The sequence below is a fragment of the Ornithorhynchus anatinus genome, chromosome 4 (assembly GCF_004115215.2).
Source record: "Ornithorhynchus anatinus isolate Pmale09 chromosome 4, mOrnAna1.pri.v4, whole genome shotgun sequence".
NCBI lineage: Eukaryota > Metazoa > Chordata > Mammalia > Monotremata > Ornithorhynchidae > Ornithorhynchus > Ornithorhynchus anatinus.
In genome coordinates, this window is record NC_041731.1 from 52,801,611 (window position 1) to 52,817,384 (window position 15,774).

Genomic DNA, 15,774 nt, shown 5'->3' on the forward strand with positions numbered 1-15,774 from the left:
CATGTGGAACAGGGACTGTGTTTGCTCTGATTGTCCTCTAGACTGTAAACTTCTTATGGGCAGAACATGTGTTTTTCAACTCTCTTATACTGCACTATCCCAAGTGTTCAGTACAGTGCTCTGCACATAATAAATACTATTGATTGATCTATTGGTGGATTGAATCACAGCTATCTCAATGCTTGACTCAAAATGCAGAAACACAATTATTTATTATAGTTGAGATACTCCTTAATGAAAGCACAAAAGCAATTTAGACTCAAATTTTCCATCATTTATTACTAGCCTAATATCATGTCATATGCACTCTTAATTGTTGTTACATGTTGAATATAAAATAGCAAAATATACTTTGGAAATGAATATTCCACAGAACAAAAGAAAGACTCCTTTCTATGAAGGCTCTGAACTTTACTAACCTACATGTGAAAGAAGGGAAATAAAGGCTAAATTGAATAGAAGGTTGATGCCAAGAAACATTTCAGAGCAAAAGGCAAACAAATTCCTATCAATTGACTCTCTTTACCCTTCTGTAAGCACCAGAAAGTTTAATGATGAAGTATATGGTTTTATAAAACTTTTATGGTACATGGTATACAACATGATACTATTACATCAAGAAGGGCTATTAGACTTGGTAGAAGAGTTTCATAATGCAGTCTGAAATCAACTTTTGTTACTGTACCAACTCAAATCCTGCTCCATAATTGCCAAATCGCCCACTGAGCAGTAATCAGTCAAATCCAGGTTGCTGAAGGGGTTTGAAAAGTCAGAACTATTCAGACTTAAATCTCCAGTCCCAGCTTGAGGGGAAAAAAAATCTTAGAAGTATATTTCTCTGCCAGCAACTGGATAATTCAACTCTGTCTGTAATATTTTCATTTAGCAATCCACTTTAACTTATTTTCATGTAATTCTTTCTACAATTTGAAGCATTCTTTTCAGATGGCATGCTGAAAATACCGTATTATATATGTGTTCCCAGGGCACTGTTGGCGGAGAACCATTTTTAAGTAATATGGACATCTTGTTTAACTTACTTCCTTAAATTTGTCCCAAATCCAATTTTCCCTCTTGTGCCAAGAAACACTGTACTTGCCATGGAAGAGATGAGTTATTAGTATGATAAACATTGTCTAGTTCTACTTACTAGTACAAATGTTCGTTAATCAACACCATTAGAAAATAATAATCCTTGTAAAAATACTGTGAGTTGCTTTTCATTGACTTTTTTCTTGTCTTAATTAACTAAAGTCTAATTCACTTTTATGGATTTTGCTTTAACTTCAGGTTTTTCAAAGAGCTCTGTTAAATTCCAACCAAATAGGAAAGTGGATAACAATGTATCAAGGGTTACTGGCACTATAAGACTTGTTTATCTCTTTTGTGGTAGACAGAATTCAAATTGCCGTCATTAGCTGGGCAATATGCTGTGGAAAATGAGGCTGGTACTTATCAAGTGGTTCTTTGATTTGCATTTTTGCTAAATTACCAAGCTGTTCCATTTTCCTAAATGCTCAAGAACTCTAGAAAAAGAGACAAGAAAATAATTAAGGTGAGTAATGATTGGAGCATTTGATAGAAGTTTTATAAGATATATCATCTATATATTTATGTGCATAGATGAATAGCTAGATATATATATATAGAGAGAGAGAGATATAGACATAGATGTAGATATTTACTTAGCCTTCCACTGAAGGCTTCAGCTTTTGTGTCTTTAATTGCTCATTTGAGAGATACACCTCAGACTTATAATGTAAGCAAATAGTGATGAAATAGTGTAGTCAGAGCTAATTTACCTATAAGTAACAGTGGTACAAGTCGGGGACTGGTTCTTGAAATTAAATAATTTTCTTTGAAAATGCCCATAGACCCTCAACTATGGAATGAGCAACAACTGAAGATGCAGAAATTAATATTTTCTGTTCACTTAATGGCATGATAAAATTAACCTCCTTTTGGGCTTAAGTCCCCCAGAGTTCTCTCATTGTGAAATTCTGAAGCACATTTGATACAGAATATAGATACTCATCAGTCAACACACATGTAATTAAGTTATGCAAGTTTCTGCATCAATCAATCAATCAATGCTTTGGGATATGCACAATCAACCACTGGCAATTATTGAGCACTTACTGTGTGCAGAGCACTGTCCTAAGCCCTTGGGGGAATACAACAGAGATTGTAGACAAGTTTGGATCAATTTAGAGCAACGTTGAAAAATATCAACACAAGTTTCCCTTTATGCTGAATGGAAAAGTATGTTTAGGTATACAATAAATCAATCATATTTAGTGAGAGTTTACTGTATGCTGAGCACTGTAGTAAACACTTGGGAGAGTACACTAGCGTGGCTCAGTGGAAAGAGCCCGGGCTTTGGAGTCAGAGGTCATGGGTTTGAATCCTGGCTCAGCCACTTGACAGCTGTGTGACTTTAGGCAAGTCACTTCACTTCTCGGTGCCTCAGTTACCTCATCTGTAAAATGGGGATGAAGACTGTGAGCCCCACGTGGGACAACCTGATTCCCCTGTGTCTACCCCAGTGCTTAGAACAGTGCTCAGCACATAGTAAGCGCTTACCAAATACCAACATTATTACACTATACCAGAGTTGCTACATACATTCCCTGCCCAGAATGAGCTCGCTGTCTACAGGGGAAGACAGACATTAATTTAAATAAATAAATTATGAGTCTATATGTAATTGTTTTGGGGCTGAGGGAGGGGTGAATAAAGGAAGCAAATCAGAGTGATGTGGAGTAAGTGGGAAAAGAGGAAATGAGGGCTGAGTCAGAGAAGGCTTCTAGGAAAAATGTGCCTTCAGTAAGGCTTTGAAGGTGGAGAGAGTAATTGTCTGTCAGCTATGAAAAGGGAAGGTGTTCCAGGCCAGAAGCAGAACGTGGGTAAGAGTTTGAGGGAGAGATAGATGAGACTGAGGCACAGTGAGTAGGTTGGTATTCAAGGAGCAAAATGTGCAGGCTGCGTTGTAATAAGAACACAGCTAGGTAAGGTAGGTGGGGTCAAGGTGATTGAGTGACTTAAAGTCGATGATGCAGAGTTTCTGTTGGATGTGGCCAGCCGGAACTTAGGGGGCCGGGGGAGGGCAGGAACCCCCTCAGGTCTAACCTGCCACCGCCACCACCATAGGGAGAGGCTGACCAGACTGGATCTGACCTGACCAGAAACGGTCAAGGGCTTTCCCAGTTGAACGACACCCTCCCCTTTGCCCCCCACCCAAAAGCCCCACTGAAGGCCAGCCTCTCCACCCCCCACAACCTGGGCTTTGCGAATACCCCTCAGACGATGGCCTGTTCTGCCAGACTCTCCCCCGCAACCTGGGCCTGGTGAATACTCCTCAGCCCCTTATTGGGCAGGGATTGTCTCTATATGTTGCCAAATTGTACATTCCAAGCGCTTTAGTACAGTGCTCTGCACATAGTAAGTGCTCAATAAATACTACTGAATGAATGAATGTGGAGGTGGACGAGCAACCACTGGAGCTTCTTGAGGAGATGGTGACATGAACTGAACATTTTTGTAGAAAAATAATTAGGGTAGTGGACTGAAATATGGACTAAAGTGGAGAGAGACAGGAGACAGTGAGATCAGCAAGGAGGTTGATACAGTAATAATAATAATGCTGGTATTTGTTAAGTGCTTACTATGTGCCAAGCACTGTTCTAAGTGCTGGGGTATATACAAAGTAATCAGGTTGTCCAACGTAGGGCTCACAGTCTTAATCCCCATTTTACAGGTGAGGTAACTGAGGCACAGAGAAGCAAAGTGACTTGCCCAGGGTCACACAGCTGACAAGTGGAGGAGCCGGAATTAGAACCCATGACCTCTGGCTCCCAAGCCCAGGCTCTTTCTACTGAACAACGCTGCTTCTCTCAAGGTGAGATGGGCTAAATGCTTGGATTAAAGTGGTGCCATTTTGGATGGAGAGGAAAGGGCAGATTCAAATGATGTTGATATTGAACCTGTAAGATTTAGTGCTAGATTAAATGTGCAGGTTGAATGAAAGAGAAAAGTCAAGGGTAATGCCAAGGTTATGGGCTTGAGAGACAGGAAGAATGGTGGTGCTGAATGCACTTATGGAGAAAACTGGGGAAGGACAGGGTTTGGGTGGGAAGATAAGGAGTTCTGTTTTGGACAGGTTAAGTTTCAAGTGTTGGCAGGATATCAAAGTAGAGATGTCTGGAAGGCAGGAGGAAATGTGAGACTGCAGAGAGGAAGAGAGATCATCGGCATAGAAGTGGAAGTTGAAGCCATGGGAGTGAATGAGTTCTCCAAGGGAGTTGGCATAGATGAAGAATAGAAGGGGACTCAGAACTGAGCCTAGAAGGACTCCCAAAGTTAGAGGATGGGAGGCGAAGAGGAGCCCTTGAAAGAGACTGAGAGTGAGCAGCCAGAGAGATATGAAGAGATCCAGAAGAGGACAGTGTCAGTCGTTAGTAATTCCAAGCCACAGATTTTGTTACAGAAACTTTTGCTCTTCTAGACTGTAAACTCATCGTGGGCAGGGAATGTGTCTGTTATATTCTTGTATTGTACGTTCCCAAATGCTTTGTACAGTGTTCTTCACACAGTAAACACTTAATAAATATGATTGATTGACTGATTGAGGCTATTTAAAATGAAATGTGTTGAATTGATCTAACTTTAGAATAAAGGCTTTCTAAGTTGAATCACTATTTTATTAAGGTTTTGTAAATGTTAACCGTTTTTCATTTAAAGTTTCAATATTTGCAAAGACCTGGACCTATGAATCAATTTAAAAGTCACTAGTATATAACAGATGCTTTTTGTTTCAAGAATTGCAAGGTACCAGTAATCTTCCATTTGAAGAGGAAACCTGGACCACACACATCATTTGCTTCACTAGCGTAACTGTACACAATGGCTGATTGAGTAAAGCAAGGGAATAGTGCTTCCTCTAATTCCACAGACTTCACTCTCCGGGAGGACACTAATGTTCCTTACTGATTTTAGTAATCCAATAAAGAATCCTCCTATCATAGGCAGATGTGTAGAAAATGTAGTATCTTTCCTGTTCTCCACTGTAGAGAAGGTAGCTAAGAGAAAAAGAGGCCTTTGATTTTGAGAACGAACAAGGAAAATACATGCATTCCCCGCAGTGTTTAGAACAGTGCTTGACCTAGTATAAACACTTTATAGTACAACAATTAAAAAAAATGATAGCAGTAATGATAAGTGAAATTTCTAAGTTGCAGATGACTGGCGAGGTAACCTTCAGAATATTGTAAGTGAAATTCTACTAAATACCTTGTGTAGATGCAGATTGAGGAAGTTTGGCACTTAATGTGATGGCATTCTATCACCTGGATAAGTACAAATGGAACATATAGGTAAAAGGTATGTGTCACAATAAGTAGAGTTTTATTCCAGTCCCTAAGGCAAACAATCAATCATGTTCATTTAGCACTTACTGTGTGCAGAGCACTGTACTAAGCACTTGGGAGAGTACAATATAACAGAGTTGGTAAACACACTCCCTGCTTAGTACAGTGCTCTACACAAAGTAAGTGCTCAAGAAATACGATTGAATGAATGCTCACAACATGTTTAAAGGCCAGAAGGGCAGACAGACATTAATATTAATAAATGAATTACAGATATATAGCTAAGTGCTGTTTGACTGAGGGAGGGGTGCCTAACGGGAGCAAATCCAAGTGCAAGGGCAATGCAGAAGGGTGTGGCAGAAGAGGAAATGAGAGATTAGTTAGGGAAGGCTTCCTGAAGATGTTCCTTCAATAAGTCTTTGAAGGGGAGAGAGTAATTGCCTGCTGGATATGAAGAAGGAGGGCATTCCAAGCCAGAGGCAGGATGTAAATCAATGAATGACAATAGATAATTGAGTTTAGATTGAAACCCTCTGAACCAGTTACCACAGTCAGAATCATAACCCTCCAGATTGTAAGCTCCCTGTGGGCAGGAAAGAAATGTAATGCATTTTCCCAAATGTTTAGTACAGTGCACTATACACTTAAATAACTTTGACTGAAGTCCAAATAGCACAATATAAACCAGTAATTCTATCTATCTATCTATCTATCTATCTATCTATCTATCTATCTATATATATGTATATACACACACACACACACACACACACAAACACATATATGATGATTTTATATAAAATCACCATAAGTCTCTATCCCATCTCTTTTCCCTCCACCACCCACCTTCCCAGCATGCTGACTACACTGTACCCTTCTTGGAATTCTTTAATAAACATTTCCAACCCTTGCAAGTGCTCATAAAAGTCCACCTAAAGATACCATCAGGAGATTTATTTTGTTCTTACAAATGAAAACAATTCATTGTTACAGTTGGTCCCTATTTAGAGCTGAACAACTCTTCCACCCTTGGCATAGCTGAACTACTCCATGGCATTTATGTGCATATCTTTAGGCACAGTGGCTTCCCCTACCTGCAATTTTATTTTAGTGTCTTTTTTTCCGACTACACGTTAAACTACTCGAGGGTAAAGATTGCACCTATTAACTCTATTGCACTCTTCCAAATGTTTAGTGCAGTGCTCTATACACAACAAGTGATCACTAAATATCATTGATTGAATGATCATAGACATCCTGAAAGGGTCAAATGTGAACAAGAGGTGCAGAGGAGGAGGTGAATGCTTCTAATCTGAAGGTTTCAGCTATGAATTCAGAAGAAAAAAAAAACATGACTGGGAAAATTTAGCCATTTAGCGAATGTCAGGATGTATTTAGCTATATTGCCACAATCAGCAGTTTAGTTACAATATCGATGCCAACTAGAATAGCTTTGGCTATTTAGAAAATAGGTGAGTGAACAGGGGCTGGCAAAAGACGGTTCCTAACAAGCCTCATCTCTTCTGTACTGCTGCCAAGGGCTGGGGGTGGGGTTGGTTGGTGGGGGAGGGGTTCTACCTCTAGAACAGGATTCTTCTTTGCCGGATAATCTGCAGAACTAGGGGGAGAGGTACACCAGACACGAAGCATCACACATGCTATCATTTTTGGACCAGAATCATTCACTAGATCATAATACATATTTTCCAAATTTCACCAGAAGAAATATACAAAATGGAATCTCTACTATTTGCAATCCTTACAATTCCAAAATTTCCTTAAAAGAACCAAGTATTTATTTCAACTCAAATGTACACTAATGAGAGGTGTTAGTCTGTTTGGAGTTCAGATATTTGGGAAATCATAAGCAAATATGGAAATTATTCCCTGGATCAGATTATATTTTAAGTATTTTTAATTGAAACCTGTGCTTACCATCGTGATTAGGATTTCCCAAGGTCCAGGGTTCATCTGAGTCAAAGTGAGTATCTCCCCCAATTCCTGGTCCGGGGAAGTAAGCATGTGCCAAAAAGCCTCCCTCTCCATCAAAAGGAGAACTATCTCCATGGAAACCGGATGCAAAAATAATAGTTATATCCACGTCCCTTTTTCCGTTTTCCAGTTCACTATAAGGAACTTCTTCAAATGTCAGAGGTGTTACGTTCTGCCACACATCGAAGGCACGGCGAATGGCTTTGCGGGTTTCAGCATCACCTACTTTTGGGGTAACGTTCTTTATGCTGGAATAAAGGACAGAAATACAGCAATAATTAGAATGGCCTTGGTCACTTTACATCAACTGTTATAGACATAATCACAACTAACAAGGGTTAAACTCTGTCTCAGGAGAATTTTTTTTTTTAGGTGGGTAAAGAGGTTGATGCACTGATCTGCCCATTAAAGTTTAGGTCTCCACTCTCAGCATCCCTCTCCCTTGACGTTAGATTTGATCATTTTCTCTACAAACCATTGAACAGTGGGAGAACTCGATCAATCAACCACCTCACTTCCTTGACCACAATAGAAAATCACCTCTGCAAATGGCAGAATCCCCCTGAGAGCAAACAGCAGAGCTGTTTCTAGGATGAATGAAATGGAAATGTCTTTGTTGATCTAATTATTTTCAGACTTTCTTGTACCCACCCAAAACAACACATCGTTATGCTTTTCCTTCTCTCTGTTTATTTAATAATCCAGCTAAATTTCAACAATTCATCCACCTAATGCTTGTTTTTGATGTTCTTTTATTATCTTATTAAACTGTTAATGTCTTCTTGTCCAATTAAGTGGTGTGGGAGAAGAGAGCCACTTGAAGGTTTTGATGATATTATATTTATTCAGACAGGAGAAGGGGAAGCAGTGCAAATAATTTACTTGCTTAACCATTTTTTTAGAACTATCTTTTAATTACAGCATCAAGAGGAAGGAACCACCTACCTCATTTTATATTAATTTAGCAATTCAATATTATCTATTTCCCTTCTGAAATATGGAGACTCCTCTGACTGCAATGCACTGTACTAAGCACTTGGGAGAGTGCAACAGAGTCAATCCATAGATCAATCATATTTATTGAGCACTTTCTGTGTGCACAGCACTGTAATAAAATCTTGGGAGAGTACAATATAACAGTATTAAAGACACATTCCCTGTCCACAGTGAGCTTACAGTCTAGAGGGGGAGACAGACGTTAATATAAATACATAAATTACATACATATACATAAGTGCTATGGAGATGAGAGAGGGGATGAATAAAGAGAGCAATTCAGAGTGGCACAGCAGGGAGTGGGGAAAGATGAAAGGAGAGCTTAGTTGGAGAAGACCTCCTGAAGGAGAAGTTCCTTCAGTAAGGCTTTTAAGGTGCTGAGAGTAATTGTCTGTCAGATATGAAGAGGGAGGACATTCCAGGCCAGAGGCAGAACATGGGCAAGAGGTCGGAGGTGAGAAAGACAAGATGAAGGTAAAGTGAGAAGGTTGGCATTAGAGGCATGAAGTGGGCGGACAGGGTTGTAGTAGGAGAGTAGTGAGGTGAGGTAGGACGGGGCAAGTTGATTGAATCCTTTAAAGCCCATGGTAAGGAGTTTCTGTTTGATGTGGAGGTGGATGGGCAACCACTGGAGGTTCTTGAGGAATGGGGAATCATGGACTGAACGTTTTTGTAGAAAAATGATCTGGGCAGTAGAAAGAAGTATGAGCAGGACTGGGGAGATACAGGATGCAGGAAGCTCAGCAAGGCGGCTGATACAGTAATTAAGGTGGGATAGGATAAGTGACTGGATTAACATGGAGCAGTTAGGATGGAGAGAAAGGGACATATTTAAATAATAATAATAATATTGGTATTTTTAAGTGCTTACTATGTTCAGAGCAGTGTTCTAAGCGCTGGAGTAGATACAGGGTAATCAGGTTGTCCAACATGAGGCTCACAGTCTTAATCCCCATTTTACAGATGAGATAACTGAGGTACAGAGAGGTTAAGTGACTTGCCCACAGTCACACAGCTGAGAAGTGGCAGAGCCGGGATTCGAACCCATGACCTCTGACTCCCAAGGCCGTTGTCTTTCCACTGAGCCACACTGCTTCTAGTAATGTCGTGGGGGTTGAACTTATAGGATTTAGTGATGGATTGAATATGTGGGTTGAATGAGAGAGAGGAGTCAAGGTATTCAAGGTTAATGCCAAAGTTACAGGCTTGTGAGTCAGGAAGGATGGTAGTGCTGTCTACAGTGATGGAGAAAGTCAGGGGAAAGACAGTATTTGAGTGGGGAGTTAAGTTCTGATTTTAACATGTTAAATTAACGGTGACAAGAGGACATCTAAGCAGGGAGGTCTTGAAGGCAGGAGAAAATGCAAGATTGCAGAGAGAGAAGGAGAGATCAGGACTGGAGATGAAGATTTGAGGATCATCCATATACAGATGGTAGTTGAAGGCATGTGTGAGTGAATGCATTCTCCAAGGGAGGGGTGTAGATGGAAAATGAAAAGGACCCAGAACTAAATCTTGAGCAACACCCACTGTTAGAGGGTAGGAGACAGAGAAGGCAACCGTGAAAGAGATTGAAAATGAGTGGCCAGAGATAGGAGGAGAACCAGGAGAGAACACTATCAGTGAAGTTGAGGATGGATAAAGTTTCCAGGAGAAGGGGATGGTTGATAGTGTCGAAGGCAGTTGAGAGGTCAAGGAGGATTAGGATGGAGTAGAGGCCGTTGGGTTTGGGAAAATCACTGGTGACCTTTGAGAAGGTGGTTCCTGTGGAATGAAGGGGATGGAAGCCAAATTGGAGGCGGTCAAGGAGAGAATTGGAGGAGAGGAACTTGAGACAGTGGGTGTAGACAAGGAGTTTGGAGAGGAATAGAAGAAGGGAGATGGGGCAATGCCTGGAGTGAGCTGTGGGGTGAAGGGAAGGTTTTTTTGGATAGGGGAGATATAAGCAAGCTTGAATGAAGTGGGGAAGATGCCACTGGAGAGTGATGAGTTGAAGATGGTTGTTGGGGAGGGAAGAAAGGAGGGGGTAAGTGTTTTTATACAGTGCGAAGAAATGGGGTCAGATGTGCAGGTGGAAGGGGTGGATTTTGAGAAGAGGTAGGAGATCTCCTCTACAGATACTGCTGGGAAGGATGGGAGAGTTGAAGGAGGGGACGGAGGAGGGAAGGACTGGAGAGGAGTAGCGGAGATTTTAGGGAGATCACAACTGATAGTTTCATTTTTTTCAATAAAGTAAGTAACCAGGTCATTGGCGACAAGGGATGGGGGAGGCAAGGGAACTTGGAGTTTGAGGAGGGAGTTGAATGACTGGAACAACTTGCAAGGGCAATGGGCATGGGCGTCAGGATGGAGAAATAATTTTGCAAGGCAGAGAGGCAGAGTTAAAGAACACAAAGATGATCTTGAGTTTGTAGAGGTTGGTCTGATATTTAGATTTCCACCAGCAACGCTCTGAGGCTTGTGCACCTCACTGAAGAAAGTGGACTGTGGAGGTGATCCAGGGCAGAGGGTTAGAGGTTCAAGATTGATGAAGGGATAGGGGAATGAGTATATTGAGTTCAGTAGAGAGGATGGTGTTGAGGATGTTAATTTGGTCTTCAGAGGAAGACAGTGGATATGGAGACTAAATGGGGTATGATGACTTGAGAAAATTGGATGATGTCTAAAGACTGGAGGTCTTTGTGGGGTAATAGGACAGATTTGTTGGGAGAAGGTGTGTGTGAGAGAGAAGGTAGGTGAGGAAGCTGTAGTCAGAGGGATTTCAGAATTGGTGAGGTTAGATATTGTATAGCGACTAGAGGAAGAGATACATTCCTTACCCACAGGAAGCTTACACTCTAATGGGGGAGAAAGACCTAAAAATATTTATAAATAGTGATTAAAATAAATGAATGTACCAATGATTATATATGTATTCATACAGAAATGCAGAGGAGGGGTAAAAATAAAATACAAAAGTGCTATTGGTGAATGTTGGTTGATATGATTTGGGGACTTGAAAATTAATCTGTGAAGGCTAGTTGGAAGCAGTGGGATTTTAGGAGGGTTTCAAAATGAGGAAAACTATGGTTTGTTTGGGGACTGAGGGTGTTCCAGGCTGGGGGAACAATGGGAGTGAAGGGCTGAGAGGTGGGAAAGTGGAGATGTACAATTTGAATGTTATCCTGATAGGAACAAAGACAGAGAACCCAGGAATAATTGGGGAAGAGAACAGATAAGAGGGAGAATGCTGTTTTCTGTGGAAACATGGCTGAAAAGATGTATCAGGAGATACTAGACGCCTGGGAGAAACACTTTTCTTGTGTCCTTTTAAAAAAAATAATCTCCACTTCTTTCAAAGAACTTTCTATTAGTGGCCTACTAAATATGAAATAGACATTCTAAATACAAGAACATTCAAGAAAGCCAATTGCACTGACAGAGTCATTGTTGAGAGTTCCCTGGATCTCTACAGACTAAAAAGCCAGTAAAATACTGGGAATCATCAGGCAGGGGATGAGCATAAGACAAAAATATTATATAAACTTCATATCAATCAATTAATCGATCATTTATTTATTGAGGACATACTGTATGCAGAGCACTATATTAAGCACTTGGGAAAGTAAAGTATAACAAAGTTGAGACACATTATGTTGTTATATTGTACTCTCCCAAATGCTTACTTCAGTACTCTTCACACAGTCAGTGCTCAATAAATACGATTGATCCTTGCCCACATAGAGCTTACAGACTAGATGGGGAGGCAGATGTAATAAATTACAGATATGTACATAAGTGCTGGGGCCTGAGGGTGGGATGAATATCAAGTGCTTAAAGCTTACAAATCCAAGTGCAAGGATGACATAGAAGGGATAATAATAATAATAATAATAATAATGGCATTTGTTAAGCATTTAGTATGTGCAAAGCACTGTTCTTAAACGCTGGAGAGGATGCAAGGTGATCAGGCTGTCCCACATGGGGCTCACAGTCTTAATGCCCATTTTACAGATGAGGTAACTGAGGCACAGAGAAGTTCAGTGACTTGCCCGAAGTCACACAGCTGACAAGTGGTGGAGCCGGAATTTGAACCCATGACCTCTGACTCCCCAGCCTGTGCTCTTTCCATTGGGCCATGCTGCTTCTCTCTAAATCCAAGTAGAGATTTCCTGAAGGCAGGAGGAAATATGAGACCGCATCGAAAGAGAGAGGTCAGGGCTGGAGATGTAGATTTGGGGATCATCTGTGCAGAGTTGATAGTTAAGGACATAGGAGCATATTCGTTCACCAAGGAAGTGGGTATAGACAGAGAAGAGAAGGGGACCCAGAATTGATCCCGGAAGGAATTCACACAGTTAAGAGGTGGGAGGCAGAGGAGGAATCCATGAGAGAGACTGAGAATGGGTGGCCGGAGAGATAGAACCAGGAGAAGATGGTGCCAACAAAGACAAAGTTAAATAATGTTTCTAGGGGCTGGGAATGGTCCACGGTGTTGAAGGCAGTTGAAAGAGCGAGGAGGATTAGGATGAAGTAGAGGCCATTGGATTTGGCAAGAAGAACATTGATAAACATTATATAAAACCTTTTTAAACCCACACCTGAAATTATTCAGCAGGTATTAAGACAAATGAATAAATGTCAAGTGGATAATGGGTTATTAGAAAGAAATATTAGGAGTTTATTAGGAATGTGCCTAATTTGAGTTTGATAGATTATTGGTCTGGTCCCTTAGTGGCACATGTTCTACTTTTAGATTCTCAAATTGCATTAGCAGTTTTCAAACTGGGGCCATGAAATAATGCTCTGTGAACTCAGGGCACTGCCAGACCTGGGTTTTTTGTTGTTGTTGTTGTTTGATTGTTTGTTTTTAGGGGGCGGAGGTTGGCTTCTGAGAGGAGTGAAGGATTTGCCTTAAAACTAGGATTCCCAGAATCCTCCAGAAACTCATTTTAGCTAATCTGGGAACATCTCAGACTTTTATGTACTCCTAGGATTTCTTAAACTATCAAAGGGCTAAGAAAACCTCTGTCAGGTCACCAGCTCTGTTGACTCACCATAAAGACACACACTCTGGCCCCCCAAGGGGAGACAATGTGGACTTGTGGAAAGAACATGGGGCTGGTGTCAGGAGACCTGGTTTCTAGTTCCAGCTCTGCCATTGGTAATGTGGCTTTCAGTAAGTCACATAACATCCTTGAATATGTTTTTCTTATCTGTAAAATAGGGATTAAGAGAACTCTTTTCCTTTCCTCATAGATAGTCCACCCTTTAGGAGACAGGGATGGAGTCCAATCTATGGTCTTGTATCTGCCCCAGCATTTAGCATGGTGCTCTGGCACAGAGTAAGCACTTAAATTATATACCTGCAATCAATACTGTTTACTGAGAGCTTACTGTGTGCACAGCACTGTACTGTGTTTGAAAGAGTACAATGTAACAGAGTTAGTAGACATGCTCCCTGCCCACAACTAGTTTACAGTCTAGATAAGCAGCATGGCATGGTGGATAGAGCCTGGGAGTCAGAAGGTCATGGCTTCTAATCCCGGCTCTGCCATTTATCTGCTGTGTGGCCTTGGGCAAATCACTTAACTTCTCTTTGCCTCAGTTACCTCATCTGTAAAAAGGGGATTAAGACTGTGAGCCCTATGTAGGACAGGCACAGTGTCAAACCCTTTTTGAGTTTACCCTCGCCAGCCAGCACTTAGTACAGCATTTGGCACATAGTAAGCGCTTGACAAATATCATAATTCTCATTATTATTATTATTAGAGGGGGAGAATCTGCAAGAGACTTAAAATGAATTTTAAGATAAATATTGCAAGGTGACATGTTTTCTTCTTCAGATTCATCTGTCAACAGAATGAAAAGTAATGACAATAATTGTGGGTTTTCTTTTTTTTTTTTTAAAGGTGCTTGTTAAACACTTACTGTTTGCCAGTTTCAGTACTGTTAGAGTAGATACAAGATAATCAATTTGGATCCAGTCCCTGTTCCACATGGGGCTCACACTAGGGAGAATTATTTAATCCCTCTTTTACAGATGAGGTAACTGAGACACAGAGAAGTTAAGTGACTTGCCCAAGATCATTCAGCTGAGATGTGGAGGAGGCGGGATTAGAACCCAGATCATTTGGCTCTCAGGCCCATTCTTTTCCACTAAAACACACTACTTCTCCAATTTGTTAATTGTTTACTCTATGCTGAACCCTGTGCTAAACTCTGGGGTAGATATATCACATTCACATTGGAAAATTAGTCAATTAACCAATCAAGTGTACTGATTGTGCTTTTACTGTGTTCAGAGCATCTGGGACACAGAATTGTCTCCTGTATCACATGGTGTTCAGAGTCAAAGGGGAAAGGAGACCAGATAGTAAATCCCTAAAGTGAATTCAAGCTACCACTGGATTAACACTGACCATTTTGGGATTGTAGGATTGCCATGAACATCACACATAGGAAATGTTTAACAAACTAGATCTACTAGTTGAGAGCATGTTTTTTCATTCCTCTATATAATTTCACATTTCTGTCTTTCATTTCAATATCACTTGACTTCCTGCTTACCTGCCTCTCTCTTAACTGGTTGCAGGATTTTCTCTCTGCCTGTCTGTTTCTACTCTCTCTATTTTGCCTATAGATTTCTGTTTATTGTCTCATGGTGTTTAACCTGGGGCTTTGTATCCTCTTTTACTCTTTTCCACCCTTCTCTCTGCTCATGTATCCTTCATCTTGTTCTCATTGGTTCTCTTTCTCTGGGTTTTATCCCTCTTTCTTTGTTTCTTGCATAACCTCTCCTCTGTTCTTGACCTTAGCAGACTTGCTGTCTCTGTGCCCATATCTTTGACACCACATCATTCTTCAGTTGCCTTCCCTCCTCTTCCTTTGATGGTTCCCTTCTCTAAATCTGTATCTTTCTGGTTTGATTTCTCTTGCCGAGTTGCTGTTTAATCTCCAGCTTCTCTCTCTTGAAGCAACCATCCTCACCATGGGTCCCAAAAATGAGCCTAAACACACGCATCACATATACTTTCAAGACTGACAAGCAGATGTGTACCCTGATTGTCTAGGTGTGACACTGCTCGGTGGAGAGAAAGAAATGCTAGACAACAGTTCAAGGATCCGTGATCTTGGCAATGGCACCACGGTGGGACTTGGAGACGCTAAAAGCTAGTCATCAAGCATCAAAGTCATAATAATGATCTGGACAAGGGTAAATCACGAGTCTCCATTTAAGAAGTATGTTAATATTCAGGACCACAAAGAATACAATGTGGCAAATAGCCATCTAAAAACTGGATGGCAGTCTAGAGAAAACACAGCAGAAAACAGGATACAAAGATCGGGGAGGGGCAATCATATCCATAGTCCAGGCTGTTTATTCAGGAAATGTTCAAGTCTATATTTGACACACCAGAACATTGCATAATACAATTAA

General features: G+C 40.8%; 1 protein-coding gene across 1 annotated transcript in view; it reads right to left on the reverse strand.

Annotated features, from left to right (window-relative positions):
- MMP16 (matrix metallopeptidase 16) overlaps positions 1–15,774 on the reverse strand; it is a 278,169-nt gene that overhangs the window by 106,497 nt on the left and 155,898 nt on the right. Inside the window, exon 4 of the mRNA XM_007669580.4 lies at positions 7,302–7,606. Coding sequence (XP_007667770.2) covers positions 7,302–7,606 — 305 coding nt within the window. The remainder of the gene's footprint in view (positions 1–7,301; positions 7,607–15,774) is intronic.